Below are 20,885 nucleotides of genomic sequence, written 5' to 3' on the forward strand. Positions count from 1 at the left end.
CACTACCTTTCTGATACAAGCTTTTGTCATCTACTTCACTGGCATGCCATGTAGTTTTGTTTTCAACTTCATCAAGAACCTGGCTCACAAACTCATTTTCATCATCACTGTTGCACATATTGAAACCATACTAATATATGTCCTTCCTAAATGTCAATGCAACTTTTTCCCAGGCAGCTGACCAGAGCTACTTAGTCATGTGATTCAAACAGCACATACAAAATGATGAAGTGGTTTTCCTGTGGTAAAGAAACAGCTGGTCAGGGCTACTTAGTCACGTGATTCAAACAGTACATACAAAATGATAAAGTGATTTTCCCATGGCAAAGAGACAGCTGGACAGGGCTACTTAGTCATGTGATTCAAACAGTACATACAAAATCATGAAGTGATTTTCCCACGGCAAAGAGACAGCTGGCCAGGCCCAGTTAGTCATGTGATTCAAACAGCACATACAAAATGATGAGGTAATGTTCCCATGGCAAAGAGACTGCTGGCCAGGGCTACTTGATCACCCACTGGATCTCAAAATTGATGAGGTAATTGTTTTGATCAGGAATTGGGTCACAAATAGTACTTACAGTTCAGTACCCATGAATGTATTTCTAGTCTATTTTTTGAACATTTTTTCCTCTCTCATTTTGGGGGTGACAGAAGAGTTATATTTATGCATGTTTGGTAGGGATTTAAAGGTAATTGTTTATTCTTGAGAATATGAGCTCAGGGTGTGGTGTTCCATGTGTATTTCGGTGACAGTGCACAGTGAGTAATAAGGCCTTGGTGATGATCTGGAAGTGAAATCAGTGTTCTGTTGACATGCTGCTCTGTTGACAGCCCAGCCTCTCATAAAATGCAGGTCAACCTTTGACAAGAACTTCACCATGAATTCATCTTTGAAGGTATTTTAAATTAATATATGATTTGTATTGATTCTCACACAGTGGAAAGGTCAGTATTGAGAAAGAAATGTAGAGAACACATAGTAAAATTAATTGTGTTCTATGTCCATCAGGGCCATAAGAAAAGAGTGTACTTGATTTAGCACTCAGTGTAAATCTTCCAGTGTTCTGCCAAATCAAGTGCCATGGTGCAGTGTTCGAGACAAAAAAATTTCCACTGTCTCAACTGTACATACATGGGATGTAATGATGTAGGTACAATGGCATCAGTCAATTACAAACGAAGAGAAAACTAATGAGTTTTTTATTCTTCATGGATCATGTTAAGCTAACATCAATGCTTCACAATAGTACCATTTAGGTTTGGATACAAAAATAAAATACCCTCATATTTTTGTACCACTAATATCTTAAAACAAGTATCATATGATCAACAAGGTGCAATCTATGCTGTGGCTTACAGTGTATGTGAACACAGATATTTATGAACATTCACTAAATTCAATGTCGTTGTTCTAAAATTTAATACGAATATAGTCTAACCAAACTCTATTAACCCTGGTTTTTGAATGCTCTGCACCTTAAATGTAATCAAAAATCTTCCAGACACAAATCAGACAGCATGAACTTTTACAATGATGGCCAGCCACTAAACTGGGTCTAAAAAAAGAGGATATCGAGTGTATCATAATAAATGACACAGCTGAACAAATCTTTGTCAACACAATCATGCAGCTTTCATCATGAAATCACAACATGCCACATTCAATCCAGTTTGTACTGGATCAGATTTAGTTTAACCACATCCAAAAATATATATGTGCTTTGATTTTCACTATGCATTTCATGGGGTGTGTAAACTTCCAAAGAAATATGGCTGCGTAATGATCTAAATAAAGTGAATTATTGCCATTTAAATGTACCTGTAATCGAATTTTATAAAATGACTCCCATTACCATTAGTTTGCACTGACAGCCTACATGATCTGTATGATTCATATTATAGCATGGACACATTCAAGTCTTAATCCCCCCGAGTGGCCGAGTGGTCTAAAGCACTCTCCATTACGGATCACTGCCATCTCACCTCTGTCTGCATGGGTTCGAGTAACGTGGGTATGTCAGAAAGCTTGCCAGTAGCTTTCATGGGTTAGTGGTTCTTTCCTGGGTTTTCCTGGGTTCTTCCTTCACCATTAATACTGGCTGCCATGTATAGCTTATCGTGTGTTGAAAAATGGCATTAAACCCTACAACAACAACAACAAGTCTTAATCCAATGTGGGAAATTTCAACCATTTCAAGCTGTCATGCATGTTGAATTGTACAGATTTGCAGGATATGCTGCCAAGGATATTTTGGTTTGGGTTTTTTACAGGTAATTTGATGGATGTTGTTTGTTATTTTTATATTCAGACTGCAAAAAGTCCAGCATAACAGACTTTATCAAATCCAAACTTAATATTTTTATGTAAGTGAGAAGCATACTGTTATTTACTCAACATTATTTATAATCTTACAAAACTATGAAAGAACTGGGACCACAATAAAAGGGAGGAACTCTGATTCAATCCTTTTTTTTGCATTATCCTCCTCTTCTGAATCTAGAGAATCATAACCTCACATATGAAGGATGCCATCTTATATTTATTCTGGAACTTACATTTGAATTCATTTAGTCTGTAACAATGCAATGATCTGGTTCATCACCCTAAGCATGAATCAAATGTGTCCTAAGCACAATATTTTGGAATGGTCCATTAAGAAGTAAAGAACAGGATTCATTTCAAAATGTTAATGTTCATCTAACAGTACAAATAAATGCATTTTTCATGAAATGAACTGTAGATTAAATCAGGTATATCCATATTGTTCTATCTGAACAGAGAAGTAACATTACAGTATTTCAAATGTAGCATTATCTGAAACTTGACTTTTCAGAACTTGTCCAATACAACAGTACTCATGCATTTGAAAAAGTGAACAATTATTTCGTCATAGAGCTAGAAAAGTATGGATGTATCTATTACATAATCCTGCTATCCTGTTACATACATGTAGCTTCATTCTGCTTTCTTTTAACCCACAGCTGATTGCAAGGCTAAAGTAGGGGTACTAATATTAGTCCTAGTAACAGTTGTGACTTTTATAGGTGTCTTAAAGGTAGACCTATCCCCATATCAAACACCTCTAAATTATTCCACAATGATAATTTATACAATATTTGAACTTTGAACTTATGAAGAAAAGTGCGACTGTTTGCATTTGGATATCCACATGTATTTGCTTATAGAGAAAAGTGTAACGCTGTGTTAAACTTTTATGTTTTTGTGTTCTAATAATGAATTCTAAGGTATATTGTATATGTATGTATATGTAATTTAATTATTTGTCTGTTAGTTAAATTTTTTTATTCAATTACATGCTATTGAAATGCAATATTGTTTACTGGATTTGATATTGTCCAGAATAGAGTTCAGTTCTGACTGATTTTTATTTTTTTTCATTTTCGACATAAACAACTAATAAATGATACATAAGTGTTCTGATAATTTTTGGACAAAGATATTCCCTGGAAATTATACAGAATTCAAAAACTGGAATAATATTTTATGTGATCCAACAAGAGACAGTTGACATATCAGTACAACACTATTATAGACATCATCTCCTTCCATCTTGGATTCCATCAGGATTTGAACTCTGATTCACTTAGAACTTTTTACTGACCGGTCTTTTTTAATTCTTGGATTATTTTTGGACTTAATTCACAATACCATAAGTTCCTTTTTCTTTTTTTCACTTAGTTTTTTTTATGGAAATAAATTATTTGTTAAATTTTACAAAGCTTGTTATTTTCACTCTTTTCTGTTACCTTTTTAAGAGCGTAGTCTCATAACAATACCTTGATGCTAATACTTTCATAAGCGCCTTTGGTCTATGAAAATGGGTGAAATGTTTACCAGTAATTGATATATCCGTGTACTGATACTTTTTCCACGTATATACCAATATTGATACAAGTGGTGCAGAATCAATACAAAAAGAATCTTACACTATACAATTTACTTTAATCTTCAGCAGTCATGAATATCATATATACTTGCTATAAACTTGTTTGCATTAAAGCCGACCCCAGAGCCAGTTTCAGGGTTTTAATGATTAACTGGTCTGTATTGCTGTCAGAAAACAAAAGACAAATCCACCATTTATAAACAAAGGCTACGCTGAAACATCCAGCTTTCTATTATGTGGAAATTATGATTTTGTTCAACCAAAACACAAAAGTAAAATAGATTGATGATGATCTTATATGATCTATATTCAGAATTTTAGCGTTTATTATTACCATTCTTTCATGAGCATCTCAGCTTGTAGCATCGCTTCTATCATTGAAAAAGAGTAACTCATGAGCTTGTGATGAACGTAAATAAAACAGCTATTACCAACTAGGTGAAGTGTTATCTGAAGAAAGGGATATGGTCGAAAAAATTAATAAAGCAAAGTCTGCATCTAATCTGTTTGCAAATAAACATGGATTAAAGTGATGCTAGGCACGATTTGCACTGTCTAAGTACTGTAGATTATAGTACAGCCTGGTCTTCAGGGTAAACTCGAACCAGCCTGTGAGTTATGAAGTCGTTATTTACCTTTATATATATATATATATATATATGCAATCTTTCCTGTCTGATTAAAATAAAAATATTGATAACACCTGCTTGCCTTTTACAAATTAACACAAGGTGCCTAACTCACGTGGTTTGAAATCTAATTATTGTATCCCATTATTATTTTCAGCCACTAACAACATCTATCACCATACTGGAAACATTTCACATCTGTCCATCCTCTATGACTTAAATACTTTACTGAAAATTTAATAACCAAATTTATGCACAGATTCTCAGTGGCTTCATATTTTGTTTACTTTGATTGAATCTGAAACTGAAGGCTACACTTCTTTTGTGTCAGATGCTGAAATATGCTACATTTAATTCAATTTGTTGTTACTGTTTATTCAAATCCAAGGCAAAACAATGGCCAGCAATAAAATCAAACTGTTGTGAATTCACTGCATGACACACCAGAATCATTGCATCAAATTTCTATCAAATACAGATACATAGTAACAGATAAGCTTTGCGATAAAAGAAAAAAATATTAGCACAGAACTGGCAAGGGTCAAATTTCAAACCACATGAATTATAGTTGCATTGTTACTTTCTTGAAGTGAAGTGGATGTTTCCTTTTTTTACTGACATCAGTCATTTTGTATCATCAGTAAGTAAAATGTGATGGATTTGTTCTTAGTCATCTCACTCAGAATTGTTCATGATGCAGTTTTCCTTGCATAGAGAAATTGCACCATTCTTACTGTTTTGAAGACAACACCATCATGCCATCCAAATTTAAGTGATGACATAAAATATATATTTTTTAAGAATTCATACAGTGTAAAACAAAGGACTTGGTGACTAAAAGTATATGATCAAATGGAGCATATTGAAAGAGCCTGAAAGGCTGAATTAAAATCACAGACAACTAACATGTAGTCTCTTCGTTTTGTTCTTTTCTTGTCCAGGATGAGAATGGCATATAAACATATGGTAAGTCTATGTCTGTAATCTACATACTGGAAATACAACCGATGGGTCAACACATATAAAACAACTCCACCCCACTAATGACAGATATTCAAAAAATAAAAAGACCTATAGGTGTATCAATAATGTATCATAGTGTAGTGTGTGTGTGTCACAAATAATATCAATATATGGAACAGGTGATACACACCTGTTTCACCCCAAACCTCACCAGTAGAATTAAAATGCACATGCACAAATCTACAAACATAATCAATGACAAAAAAATTTAAAAGTATAGCAAATACTGATGGTCTGGAGGGTAAAATAATATTACATTTAACAGGATCAAAGCAATGATCATAACTTGTGAGATATTTTGAATGAAGTTCTTATTTCATATCAACAGTAAATGTAATCTGAACTGTAAACGTTTTAATTACTTTCTTCTCTTCACATCTTACATAATTTATTGGAAACAATTTCAAAAATATTTTTGGAGAAAATATCTGAACATTATTTTTTATGAGCCTTTCCTACTAAAAACACGAGTTTAAGTACTATACAGAAGCTGCAAAGGGAGGTAATAACTATTTTAAATAAATAATTTTCTCTTAGAATAAAAATGAGTTATGTCCCTTACAATGGTTCGACAAGCATTGCAATGCCTCCAGAGGTAAATTTAGAAAGTATCTATTATTAACCACAAAAACTATTCTTTGTAGCTGACAATTAGGCAGCATGCCATGCACTTTAGCATGATTTAAATTCAACAAAGTGAAATGCCATCCTTCAAAGTTTATAATGAATGAGTAGCAAACTCCTTACATAAGATACACAGTACAAGACATGTTCTAGTGCTAGCATGCTTTGTTGAATCTGAAATAGACGAAGTCCTTCAGTTTGATATCCTGTAATCATAAACTTCAACCCAAATCATTTAGTGTTTTATATATGTGAGAAAAGACAACTTTGACTGTTAAGCACAAGACCCCACAACTAGTTATTCATCTTGTAGCTAATGGTAGTAACAGTTACATATATTGACAAGTAATGTAACATGTGAACCAAGATTCATAGAGATATCTTAAATTATGTAGGAGTTATCCTATTGAAACAAAAGCATGAATGATGAATGGATGAACAATGGATGAAAGTTACAAATATTTAAAATGAGTACTTGTCAGAAGCAAATGACATCTCCACCACTAGTCTAATATGTACCAGACCATACCAAGTTTCAAAGAGATATCTTTACCATTTTTTGGGTTATGCTCAGAAATGAATGTGTGAGCAATGGATGGATGAGCTGATGAATAAAAACAAAACTGAAAATGAAGGTTTGTGAAATACAAAAGATATATATATACACTAATATCCTGATGTTATATCAAATTTCAGAGGAATATTTTTAATGGTGTTGGAGTTTTCTCCATGAAATAGTGCAGATAATGGATGAATGGATGGACATATGGACAAAAACATTAAAAATATTTAAATCTGAATTGCAAAGCAAAAGTAATAAGTATATGAAATTTCATATCTTAAATGTGTTATGTACATCTGATTTAATTTATATTTGATTTAATTTAATTGTTTCTAAACTTTAAAAAAATATATTTTTAATTTTATTACATGTCAAAATAATGTAGTTTTGTTTAGTAGGAACTCAATATTTTTTCAGAAAATAGTTTTACCATGACTCTTCTGTTGTAAACACCTAAAGCTGATCTAGTTCCTGACCTTGATTTACAAATCAGTTAGAGAAGTAAACAACTTTTTATTTTTTGTATTCTTGAAGTAAAATTATTGGTTTTTATCAAGTTTATACTGGGGCTATGCAATATTTTTATATGTAAACAGCCTCATTTCGCAATTCTAGGCTTTCCGACATTACGCATTAGTTTTAATAGTATTGCTTAGAGATCTCTCAGGAGTAGGGCTTAAAAACATTGGGATGTAAAGGTGTTCTTTTGTTTCATCAGCTTGGAGTTATTTTAATTTTTATTCAAAATATTTGAATTCAAAAGGATTAATTCTTTTTCCTGGAAATATATGAGTTCTCATACAGAATTCTTGGACAAGGACATTTCATTAACTTTTACTGGGAAATTTAAACACCAGATTATTGTTTGTGAATAACACAGAACTGTAGACAAAACAGCACAATAATAGCTACCGTATATGTTATCGCCTTCGATCTTGGATTCTTCATCAGGGCTCGAATAATTCATTAAACATTTCATTATTAGGACTTCTAAGTATTTTTCCAGGGAAATAAATTATTTGTTACATTTTTCAAAGCTTATTGTTTTCACTCTTTCTTTTGTTATTGTTTATTTGAGCCTAAACACATAACATAAGAAATTGGGTTGCTCATCCTTGAATTTTTTAATTTTGGCTAAAATATTTCAGAAAACTTTGAATTCCTCTAGTTGTTGAAATCTTTAGTGAAGAAATTGGCAAGCTTTTTCTAAAATGTCATCAAGAGTAGAAACCTTTCTTTCAAGTCCTACCCAGGACCAATTAGACCTTTTCAAAAAAGATGAATTAATTAGACTTGCCAGAAAATATGATCTTTCTGAGGAGAGGCTTCCTTAATGAAGCAAGAAATAACAAATATTGTGGTCCAGTGTATAAAAGAATGTTTTGGATAAAAGTGCTTTGGTTTTGATCAGTAAGTCTGTATCAGACTCTGACATAAAAGTAAAGAAATTAGAATTACAATACAAGATGGAATTGGAATTGAGGAAGCTGAAGCTTCAGAATGATAAAGAAGAAAAACATGAAATTTGAAGAAAGAAAGAAAGAAAGAAAGAAAGACAAATGCAGTTACAAGAAAAACAAATGCAGTTACAATATGAGAAACAGGAAAGAAAGAGACACGAAAGAGAGAAAGAAAAATAAATGCATTTACAAGCCAAAGAAAGCGAGAAAGAAAGACAAATGCAGTGACAAGAAAACCAAATGCAATCACAATTAGATAAGAAAGAAAGAGAGAGAGATGCAAATGCAAAGAGAGAAGGAAGAGAGGGAATATCAATTTAAAATAAAAGAAATGGAGCTGGCAAGTGAAAAGCATATTCCCACTTCAAATACAAATTAAAGTTTTGAGGTTGCAAAGAGTATTAGGTTAGTGCCCCCTTTCAGAGAAAGAGACGTAGACAAATATTTTGCTCATTTTAAGAAATTTTTTATGGCCAAGGAAGCATTGGACTCAATGATGACAATGTGTACTTACTGGTAAGACTAGTGATATTTACAATTCACTGTCAGTTTTCAAAGTGGTGACTATGATATGGTTAAAAATTGCATCTCAAAGGGGTTATGAGCTAGTCCCTGAATCTTATTAGCAAAATTCAGAAACTATAAAAAGGAAGCTGGACAAAACTCCGGTCGAATTTGCAAAGTTATTTGATAGATGGTGCTTAGCCAAGAAAGTTGATCAAGATTATGAAAGTCTCATACAACTTGTATTACTTGAAGAACTGTGTCCATATCTTATCTTGACAAGCATCAGATCGAAACCTTGGAAAATGCTGCTCATGCTACTGATGAGTATTCTTTAACTCATAAAGTTCTTTTTGTAAATAAGACTTCCACTCAACAGTCTTTTGGTAGAAAAGTATTTCAGCCTAATACAAGCCCTTCTAAATCTCAAACTAGTACAACTTCCAAAAGTCAAGTTTCAGATAAGCTTGACTTAAGATCCTCGTCTCTACATGTACATATTGTAAGAAGAAAGGACACATTATTTCTGATTGCTACAAATTGAAAAATAGGCATCAGAATCAAGACAGACTTATTCTAAATGCTCTTATTTCTAAGAGGTAAAGGTCAAGGTCATGTATTGAAAGCAATACATTTGTTGGGTCTAATAAACCTATCTGATTTTATTATCGAGAAATGTGAACCATTCATATCAAACGGTTTTATATCACTCTTGAGTGATTCGGACAATCCTATCCCTATTAAAATTTTGAGGGACACAGGAGCTTCTGAGTCTTTTATTGTCAGGTATTTTGCCTTTCTCTGAGAAGTCTTCTTCTAGTGAGAGTGTTCTTATTCAGGGAGTAGATTGCGCTTTTCTTAATGTTTCTCTCCAATGTGTAAAGTTGTCATCAGACTTAGTCTCAGGACCCATGACAGTTGGCCCAGTGTCTATTTTACCCAATGAGGGCATTCATTTATTACTAGGCAATGACTTAGCTGGAGACAAGGTTGTGGTTAATCCACTTGTAACTGACAAGCCTTGCTTGGATCAGAAATTTGATCCAATTGAAAAAGAATTCCCTAATTTATTCCCAGCTTGTGCAGTTACCAGAGCTATGGCAAAGTATTCTCTCGAGAATGATGCTGATAAGGAAAGTATTCCTTTAGTTGACACATGTATTGGTCCGGCTTTTGATGAGGTCACTTTCACTCTTTGTTTGGATCAATCAGAAGGTATTGATCACAGTGATCCTCTTTTAATGACTCATTCTCTTTATTTTAATCAGGGTGACAAACGACAATCACTTGTCGTCGAACAGGAAAAAGATCCTCAGATCTCGTGTCTGTTTCAAAGAGCCATTAGTGAAACTGAAGCCATTGAAGTTCCTGTCTGTTCTTTCATTAAAAATGGAATTCTTATGAGAAAATGGAGACATCCTGAGGTACCTACTTGTGATGAGTGGTCAGTGAACTATCAAACTGTAGTTCCAAAACCTTACAGGCAAGAAATACTTAGTCTGGCCCATGAAACTCCTTTGGCTGGTCATTTAGGGATTAATAAGACTTATCACAAGATCTTGACTAACTTCTATTGGCCAAAAATCAAAAGTGATGTTGGTAAATACTGTAGATGTTGTCATACTTGTAAAATGGTAGGAAAACCCAATCAGAAGATAGCTAAGGCTCATCTGCAACCTACTGTTGCCTTTGACAAACCATTTAATAGAGTTATGGTAGATTGTATTAGTCCCTTACCTAAGACCAAGTCAGGTAACCAATACCTTTTGACCATTATGTGTGCATCAACAAGGTTTCCTGAGGCAATTCCTTTGAGGAATATGAAAACTTTAATAAAGATTTTTACTCACTTTGGCCTTCCCAAAACTGTCCAGTTGGATCAAGGGTCAAATTTTAGGTCTGGAACTTTCCGGCCTATATTGCTTGAATTAGCATTTCAGCAATTCAAGTCAAAAGTAAAATTATGGTTTGACAGAACTTCAATGGAGAGAACTTTTGAGTCTGGTAATAGAGTTCTGTCTCTCTTGCTCATTCTTCAAATTTTTCTTCAGTTTAGATAATACGGTCCTTACAAAGTTAAAAAGAAAATGAACAAGTTAAATTATAATATTAGTGCTCCTGGGATCTAAATAAATTGCAGGAGTACCAGTATACTGAAAGAGATAGCCAGGTTAAACATGCAATTAATTTACCTATAGTTGTACCTGTCCCACTCAGTAAAGATTTAAGTGAAGGAATATCATCAGATTGTACTGATATTGGACTGACAAATCTTTGGAATTCAGAAATTATGAAAGATCTGGACCAGAAACTCTCACATATGCAAGATCAAGAAAGAAATCAACTTAAACATTTATTATTTGAATATGAGCTTTTATTTCCAGATGTTCCTACAAGAACAAACAAAATTTTCTATGATGCTGAAATTGTAAATTCCAAACTTGTGAAACAACACCTGTACAGGATGAGCCCTCTAAAACAGGAATACTTGAAAAAAGAAATTCAGTATTTGCTGGAGAATGATTTTATAGAGCCCAGAAAAAGTGACTGGAGTTCACCATGCATACTTGTTCCAAAACCAGATAAAATTTTCTGTGTACTGATTATAGGAAGGTGAATAGAGTGACAAAAACAGATTCATTCCCATTATCAAGAATCAATGACTATTGATAAGATCAGAAATGCCAAGTATGTCACCAAATTTGACCTTCTGAAAGGATTTTGGCAAATTCCACTAATGGAAAGAGCAAAGGAAATTTCAGCATTCATGACTCCAGATGGCCTTTATCAATACAGAATGCCGTTTGGGACGAAAGGGTTGCCAAGTCCTTTTCAATGTCTCATGAATATGATTACCTCTGGTCTAGACAATTGTGATGCTTACACTGATGATGTCATCATCTACAACAACACCTGGAAAGAACGTTTAGCAACAATTCGGAAATTCTTTGACAGACTCACAGATGCAAGTTTGACAATTCATTTATCCAAATGTGAGTTCTGCCGTGCTAGTGTAACTTTTCTAGGACATATAGTGGGACACAGACAAGTTAAACCTATAGATGCTAAGGTCAAGGCTATCTCTGAATTCCCTGTGCCTGTAAATAAAAAGCAACTGATGCAATTTTCAAGTATGGCTGGATACTATCAGAAATTTTGTTCCAATTGTTCTATAATTGCTGAACCCCTGACAAATTTATTGAGTAAGGAAAACAAGTTTCTTTGGAGAAGGCTTTTGACAAGTTAAAAGCCATACTTAAAAGTATGCCAGTTGTTACAGCTCCAAATTTCAGCCAATCATTTAAACTGTCTGTTGATGCAAGTGATGTTGGGGTTGGAGAAGATTTGATTCAAGAAGATGAAAATGGTATTGATCATCCAGTGTGCTATTTTTCTAAGAAATTAAATAAGCACCAAAGGAATTATTCAACAATTGAGGAGGAATGTTTGGCTTTGATATTAGCATTACAACTTTTTTGAAGTTTACATTAATTCAGCTCCTTCTTCAATTATTGTGTTTAGTGACCACAACCCTTTACTTTCATCGGCAAGATGAAAATTAAAAATCAAAGACTACTAAGTTTGTTGTTACAGGAATATGATATTGACATCAGGCTCATCAAGGGAAAAGATAATAGCAGATGCACTTTCCCTGTGTATAACAATGTATAATTTCATGTACACTGTTTATAATTTATAAGGGCTTTTATGAGGGTTCTTTTTAACCTCACATATAATTAATCTATTGTAAAGAGGAAGCTTTATCATATAAATCTTTCTTTTTCTTGGGGGGAAGTGTTATTTTTTAAAATTTATTTTTAATTTCATTACAAATCAAAATAATGAAGTTTTGTTTACTAGGAACTCAATATGTTTTTCAGAAATTAGTTTGACCTTGACCCTTTAGTTGTAAACACCTAAAGCTGATCTAGTTCCCGACCTTGATTTAGCATTAGTTTGAGAAGTAAACAACCTTTTATTTTTTTTTATTCTCAGAGTGCAATGATTTTTTTTCTCAATGACATATTGGGTCTACGTGATTTTTTTATGTGCAAACAGCCTTCATTTTGCAATTCTGGATATTCGGACATTGTGCATTAGTTAATTTTAATAGTGATGCTTACAGAAAGAGATCTCAGGAGTCGCGCTTAAAAACACATGATGTAAAGGTGTTCTTTTGTTGTGTCAGTTTGGAGTTATTTTAATTTTTATTCAAAATATTTGGATTCAAAAGGATTAATTCTTTTTCCTGGAAATATATAAGTGCTCATAAAGAATTCTTGGACAGAGACCTTTCATTAAATTTTATTTGGAAATTCAAACACCAGATTATTGTTTGTGAATAACACAGAACTGTAAACACAGCAGCACAATAATACCTACCGTATACGTTATCGTCTTCCATCTTGGATTCTTCATCGGGACTCAAATTTGAATTCATTAGAACATTTCATTATTAGGAGTTCTAAAATTGAATTCATGGATTATTTTTCTGATTATTTCTGGATTAGATTCTTAAAACCGTAAGTTCTCATTTTTTCATTTTTAGAGTATTTTTCCTGGGAAATAAATTATTTGTTACATTTTTCAAAGCTTGTTGTTTTTACTCTTTCTTTTGATACTGTTTATTCAAGCCTAAACACATACCATAGGAAATGGTAATGGAGTTTTTCCTAAAAAACCAAAGTGTAGGAAAAGAAAATTTGAATGGATACACAGATACATGAATATCATCATTAAAAATCTCAAAACTAAAGAATCTTGATTGCCTAAATCTATACCACATGTTTAATATATGTACATGTACCAAGTTTCACAGCGATATCCTGAATAGTTTTGGAGTTATGCTCTATAAACAAAAGTGTGAATGATGGATGAAAAAATGAACAATAAAACAGATAAAAACAAAAAATGTTGTTGTTGTTGTTCTAGGGTTTAACGCCATTTTTCAGCACAAGATAGGCTATACATGGCGGCGGCCAGTATAACTGGTGGAGGAAGAACCCTGGAAAACCCAGGAAGAACCACCGACCCACGAGAAGCTACTGGCAGGCTTTCCCATGTACCCACGCTAGCCGAGCCTTGGACTCGAACCCACGCAGACAGAGGTGAGATGGCAGTGATCCAGAACGGTGAGCGCTTTAGACCACTCGGCCACTTGGGGCCCCCAAACAAAAAATACTGAAAAGAAAGAATTGTAAACAGCAAAAAGAAAAGCACATTTGGACCAATAGTTAAATATATGTACCAAGTAACAAAGGGGCCCCAGATGGCCAAACGGTTGATGGTGTTTGTCTTTACCAATCACTGCCATTCCATCTCTGTCCATGTTGGTTCAAGTCTCAAGCTCAGCTAAAATGGGTATGTGAGAAAGCTTACCAATGGCTTACCATAGGTCCGTGGTTTTTACCAGGTTTTCCTAGGTTCTTCCTCCACCAGTTACACTGGCCACCAAGTAAAGATTATTATGTGCTGGAAAATGGTATTAATTACACAAAAATCAAACCAAAACAAGCATCAAAGGGGTATCTAATTCACTAGTCAATACATGTATCACACTTTACAGGGGTTCTTGAATGATTTTTTAACCAAAGGCACATCCAGACCACTAGTCTAATACATGTACCAAACTTCATAGGAGTATAATGAATGATTTCAAATTATCCAGTATTTCCCTTTATGCACATTTGTGCATCAGAGATGCACGCTGGAGAAAACAGATGCACATGTTTTGTTGCCATGCGTTTTTTTGACACAAAGGATTCGAATAATGTGATCAGGATTTATTTAATATCCAATGCTTTGGATGAGGGATGGCATCGTGTATACTTCGAGCATAGGCATAGACTGGTTCCCTGCATTGTTTGCTCTCTGCACTGCACACCTCTATTCATAAAGTGGAGTGCAATGCAGGGAGCACACAAAAAAAGGAACCAGACTAGCATAGTCAATGTTATGATGGAGTAGCTTCCCATAATCTTGTGAGCTCTCACGCGATTTCCATCGAGCTCAGTAGGATGTCGTCTAGATGTTTAACTTCAATTCTTGTTGCACTAGAAAGTGATCTCCAGATTAAAATGGCATACACTTAGAATCATTAGCAGAGAAAGTGAAAGATGCAAAACACAAAAGAGTAACCATGGTTCTAACTTTAATGAAAAATGGAGGAAATAATTCCTTTGATTGGAATAAGGCACATCCATTAAGATTACTAGCGTGACTTCTGATCATGTGATTGCGAAGACTGCAAAAATGAATAATCCTTTCATGACAGGGTTTCAGAATTTAAAAAAATCTGGAGAACACATTATAACCCAAGAAATTCTTTTACAACAAAGAATCAGTAAACTTGCAGAGACAAATGCATTATTTGGATTACAAAGTCAGGGGGTCATTGCAGATTTTGTTGATTTTTAACTTTGCAGCAATAAAAGAAAGATCTTAAAGTTCAAGTGTAATTTATTAGAAAGAAGATGAATCATTAGCCTCCTTGATTTTTGGATAATTATGTTCTAGGACGAAGTACAATGAAACCAAAGATAGTACATATTTTATGACAGTAAATTAACTGCCATTTGGTCTTTTTTGTACTGACTTATATGTAATATGTTGGTCTATAAAATTGCTTCACAAAGATTTTAAGGAGACTATTAAAAGCATGATTTTAAACTAAAAGAAAAATGAAATAATAAAATTATTCTCTGAATGGACAATACATTTGTTTGTTAATTGTGTATGTTAGTTTATTTGTCTGTTTAAAGAGAGAGAGAGAGACCCCATACCCCCAGTTCTGACACCAAGGTGTGTTTTTCACCCCAATTTTACACCCTTTGGGGATACACTGCAGATTTATACTCTAAGAATTAAAATATGATGCCCATATGGACATAACCTATTAACATATCCCATGCCAACCCATTAATATATCCCATGCCAACCCATTAACATATCCCATGCCAACCCATTAATATATCCCATGCCAACCCATTAACATATCCCATGCCAACCCATTAACATAGCCCATGCCAACCCATTAATATATCCCATGCCAACCCTTTGGATAATAAGAACTTTCACATTTGAGCAATATCCATGGATTGCTGTTTTGAGTTATCAATGTTCCAAGTTTCTCTATTTTTCTGAGGCCATGTTTGCTTGTCTTTCCTAACACTATCCTGTGTTATATAATATTGCAACATCACTAAGGCCAGTCAACAGGTAGAATTACTAGCAATAAGTACAATCACTAAGGCCGGGCAACATCTGGCATCTGATCTATTGACCACTGGTACAATCACTAAGGCCAGGAAACATCTGGTATCTGAACTATTGACCAATGGTACAATCATTAAGGCCAGTCAGCATCTGGCACCTGAGCTATTGACCTTTGGTACAATCACTAAGGCCAGGAAACATCTGGTATCTGAACTATTGACCAATGGTACAATCATTAAGGCCATCAGCATCTGGCACCTGAGCTACTGACCATTGGTACAATCACTAAGGCCAGGAAACATCTGGTATCTGAGCTACTGACCATTGGTACAATCACTAAGGCCAGGAAACATCTGGTATCTGAACTATTGACCAATGGTACAATCATTAAGGCCAGTCAGCATCTGGCACCTGAGCTATTGACCACTGGTACAATCATTAAGGCCAGGAAACATCTGGTATCTGAGCTACTGACCATTGGTACAATCACTAAGGCCAGGAAACATCTGGTATCTGAGCTATTGACCATTGGTACAATCACTAAGGCCTCACTAGAGCTTGTGATTGAGCTCATGGACATAGGTAAAAGTCACTAAAACCAGGCAACAGCTAGCAGTTCAACCAATGACCATGGGTTTAATCACTACGACCAGACAACAGCTAGTGGCTGAACTATTGGTAAAAAACTATGAAAGTGCCAAGTAGGACTGACTAATATGGTAGAACTTAATAATACAAGTAAACAGTGATAAAGATAGTAAAACAGACTGCAACAACATTTGGTCAAGGGAATGAAACTTAAATGTTATCTACATTACCAGCACTCCAACTCCTTGACCGGTAATCCATCATTACTTGTTGGTGACTTTCTAATGCAACAGCCTCTACCATGAAGCGATGGTGTTCCTCATATACTCCAGAAAATCTGCCACTGAAATCATACCCTCCATTTGTTGTTCCAGGAGACGGGACATGTGAGGAATTAGAAAATGTCTGTGGTCCAGTATTGGAATTTTTACTTGAATTTATACTTTGATGTATGTTATCCATGTTCCTGGCTAGTGAAGAGAAATCAGTATCAATTGTTGATCTGAGATCAGGTTCGAATTCAAATCTATTACTCTTAGATGTCATTCTGTGTCGTGGTTGTGGATTTTTGTCATGACAACTGAAAAGATCACCTGAATCTGGGTCAATATCCTGATGTCTGTTTCCACAGAAATCAAAGTCACTCTCTTCTGAAGATCTATTCCTCACCGAGTTTCTGATAAGTGATGGCATGACACTGAAATACATTTAAAAAGAAAACTGAATACATGTATATCATCTGGTAATAAATATTTATTATTATGTTCAGTCTAAAACTGACTATTGGTCTATGTATTATTGTGGGATTCTGACTACATCACTACAATTTGGGGTCAAAGAGACGTAGCAACAAGATTTTAATAATGTCAACCTTGGCAACCAAGTCTGACATATGTCACGAAATCAGACTAATTCCATACATATTACGCTCTGAATGGGCAAAGTCATAAATCAAACAATAAATGCCTGTCCCAATTATAGTACAAGTCACATAGCTCATGTAGGAGGTCTAAGTCACTTTCTGCAGTACATGTGTCATTTTGGAAAATTTTATTAAACATATCTTTAAATGACATTTATTCCCTTTATTTCGCACAATGTCCATCCAAATTCAACTGAAGATTATTGTATCAATTCCTTGAAAAATGCTTAATGGCAAGTTCAGTGATAACATACTTCGACATACTTAGGCATAATCAAGCAAGAAGGGTGATCTCATTTAAACCCATTTTGTCATGTGCTATGACGTAAGACGGAACGCGCCAGTGGTAGGGAAAAAGATGTACTACAAAACATAAACAGAGATGTGACAATGCTGTCATTTATAAACAAAGCTGGGAAAATACTCACAGGAAATAATTTGCACACAAGTCCAATAAATTGGAGGCAATTATGTAATTTCACATATTTCTTCTCTATGGCATGTCATATAATTTATTCTAATTTGTACAAAATACCTATGTTTCCCGTACAAGTATGTGCTTTCATACACATACATGTAAAAGACTAGAAAGATGGCTGTCAATTCAGATTTATTTTAGTTAAATTTTACTTCATGCTAAATTATCATTTTGAAGAAATGTCATATGAACATGCTAAGAATAAAACTTATTGTATGTTACTTCTATATCCCATTCATAGTTGAATATCCATACAGGAGATGACTGAAGATGCATGCAACTTCTTGTTCACACAATCGTATACTTGATTCCCCCTGCACTAGTAACAGTTCAATCCAATATTGATTTTCTTGACCCAGTGTAATGCTGAACTTCCATTGTACAAGTCCATAGCAATAAAAAATTTCATCTAGAATTTTTATAACAATTAATGTGTAGATCACTCAAAAATCATAACTGAATAAACTTTGTTTTTACTATATAATGATTAAATTATAAAAATAAAATTATTTGCTAAACTTATATCAGTAAATGAGCTTACATGACATGTGACTTGTACTATAATATGTCTCATCAAATTTAATTCCTTCTTTCGTTATTACATATTTTTGTGACACCACAGTGTGTTACTATGAATTTATTTCCTTTCATTAATATGTGATATTACAAAATATCATCTTTTCTTTGGCAATTAAATGTGAATATTGGAAGAGGTTCTGTTTTTTCCATGGAACAATGACACACAACGCAAACATGTATATGAGCCAGAATCAACCTTGATTGGAACTAAGCAGGCTGGACTGCACAAGTTTTGTCACTACAATAAAAGCCTAAATTCACGTGTTTAAAGTAAGGACATGAGCTATGGGGAGTAATGTATCAGCAGGCTGTATGCAGCCTGTGGGCCATATTTTGTGTAACCCTGACATAGAAGAATTATATTTATTCGGTCTTTAAATTCATAGCTCTTAGGAATCACAAAATTCATGACTACTGGTGTCTCATGACTATTCGTATGCCTTAAATATTGGTATTACATAAATACTAGTATCCCATGAATACTGATACTCCATGATATCAGTATCTCATCATTATTTGTATCCCATAAAATTATCCCATCAATAATAGTATCTCATAAGTATTAGTATCTCATTAATATTTCTATCTCAAAATTATTGATATCCCATGAATATTGGTATTCAATGAATATTAGTATCTTATGAATACAGTTATCCCCCCCTCAAAGTGAGTAAATTAACAGTAATAAGACTTGCCATATTAGATGTAGGATATTTCTGTTTATATCTCCTATTAAACACTGCATCAAATTCATACTCTTAAGTCATAAATTACCCATCAGCAAACAGATGACCACACCACCATTGTTTCCAAGCTTCTATACCCACCACAACATTAACTTTCAGTGACTAAGGAAAGCTTTATGCCCGATTCTAGTAGTTTTAACAATCAATATAAGGCAGATCTTTTGCACCAATATTTTCATATTTAAGTTGAAAAAGGTATTTATTAAAAATTCCCTTTTCAAACCCATTATAAGTTCTGATTAACATCTTCTAAAATATAAATAAACTTGTAGATGTAGTGTGTGTAGATCAAATTGAATGGCAGTTTATTCCTAAATATCTGAAGGCAAATTAAAATGGTAACTTATGCATGTAAAATAATTGTTTCATATATTAATTGACAAGAAACCTTTGTTGACTGGCCTGAGCAAGACTTATCAATACCAATAATACAGCAACAAAACATTGCTAATGAATATTTTTTTTTAAATATACACTGCTCATTCATTTCAGCATGCCTTAAGAACACATGTACACTACTCTTATTTTAGCATGCATACAGTCATAAGTCACAAATCCACCTATAACTGTAAAGCAGGTGTGGTTCCTTTTTTTTATTTCTTTCTCACAAAAAAAGCAGCATCTATGGTCACATTTGTTTAACATTTAAAAAAGATAAATGAAAGCTGAAAAGGTTCTTAGTGCATATTTATTTAGAATCAACTTCATGAAATCACTAATTTTATTAAGTTATGTAAGATTTTCTTCAACAAATATATTTTCCCAATAAATACCACAATACTTTATATGATAAAATATCAATAAATGAAAATGCTGGGAAATGCCTACAGCGGCAATGCTGTAAGAAATAAATATATATTAAAATTTCAGGTAAAATTTGTGTTTTAATTTTTTTTTAAATTCAGTTTTACTCAAATAATTATAAATGTCCTCTTCCATTCAACCATGAAATATTCAGCTGACTGTCATGGTGGTCCGAATGAGTGCTTTCTTGAGATCATAATTCCCATTAAAGCATGAATGAATACTTTTTCCAGTGACAAGATTATATAGTCTTCTACTTGGCTTCATGTCACATTTTCTAAACAAACAAACCTATTACCTAATGGAAAATAACCTTCTAGAAACATTTTTATTTTCACAAAATAAAATGCTAGCTATAATTAGAAAGCCTGTTGTTAAAATTCTAATACATAACCTGGGCTATGTCAGGTAGGGGAATTCCAATAACCTATACCCAGACCCAAGTAAACATGTTTACTTCTAAATGATCCTGATATTAAACCCATACACAGAGAGAATATTTCAGCTATGTATTAGCAGTTTACATAATAAAAACAATAAATAAAACAACTAACAAATAATGCAGATTAAATATGCATAACACTGTATTCTTAATTAAGTAATAAATGAATGATAACCTTTATCTTGATAACTTGTGAGTGATGGGGCCCTTTAACAGTGACCATGGTGTAAGTGAGGGTGCAATATAGCAAGAGTGACTAAAACTATGGTTGACAATTGAGTGGAAAAGGGGGATGCTGTGCTAGCAGCTTTTGTTTGTACATGAAAAATGAAATCTCCATTGTCCTATACAACTCACTGTCTACTGATTTATATATTTTTTATGGATATTAGATCTGA

General features: G+C 33.7%; 1 protein-coding gene across 1 annotated transcript in view; it reads right to left on the reverse strand.

Annotated features, from left to right (window-relative positions):
• LOC149776292 (sterol regulatory element-binding protein cleavage-activating protein-like) overlaps positions 1-20,885 on the reverse strand; it is a 185,572-nt gene that overhangs the window by 58,140 nt on the left and 106,547 nt on the right. The window contains exon 17 of the mRNA XM_089942747.1: positions 16,747-17,213. Coding sequence (XP_089798873.1) covers positions 16,747-17,213 — 467 coding nt within the window. The remainder of the gene's footprint in view (positions 1-16,746; positions 17,214-20,885) is intronic.

This window comes from Sinohyriopsis cumingii, chromosome 18, assembly GCF_028554795.1.
Source record: "Sinohyriopsis cumingii isolate HCF-2022 chromosome 18, ASM2855479v2, whole genome shotgun sequence".
NCBI lineage: Eukaryota > Metazoa > Mollusca > Bivalvia > Unionida > Unionidae > Sinohyriopsis > Sinohyriopsis cumingii.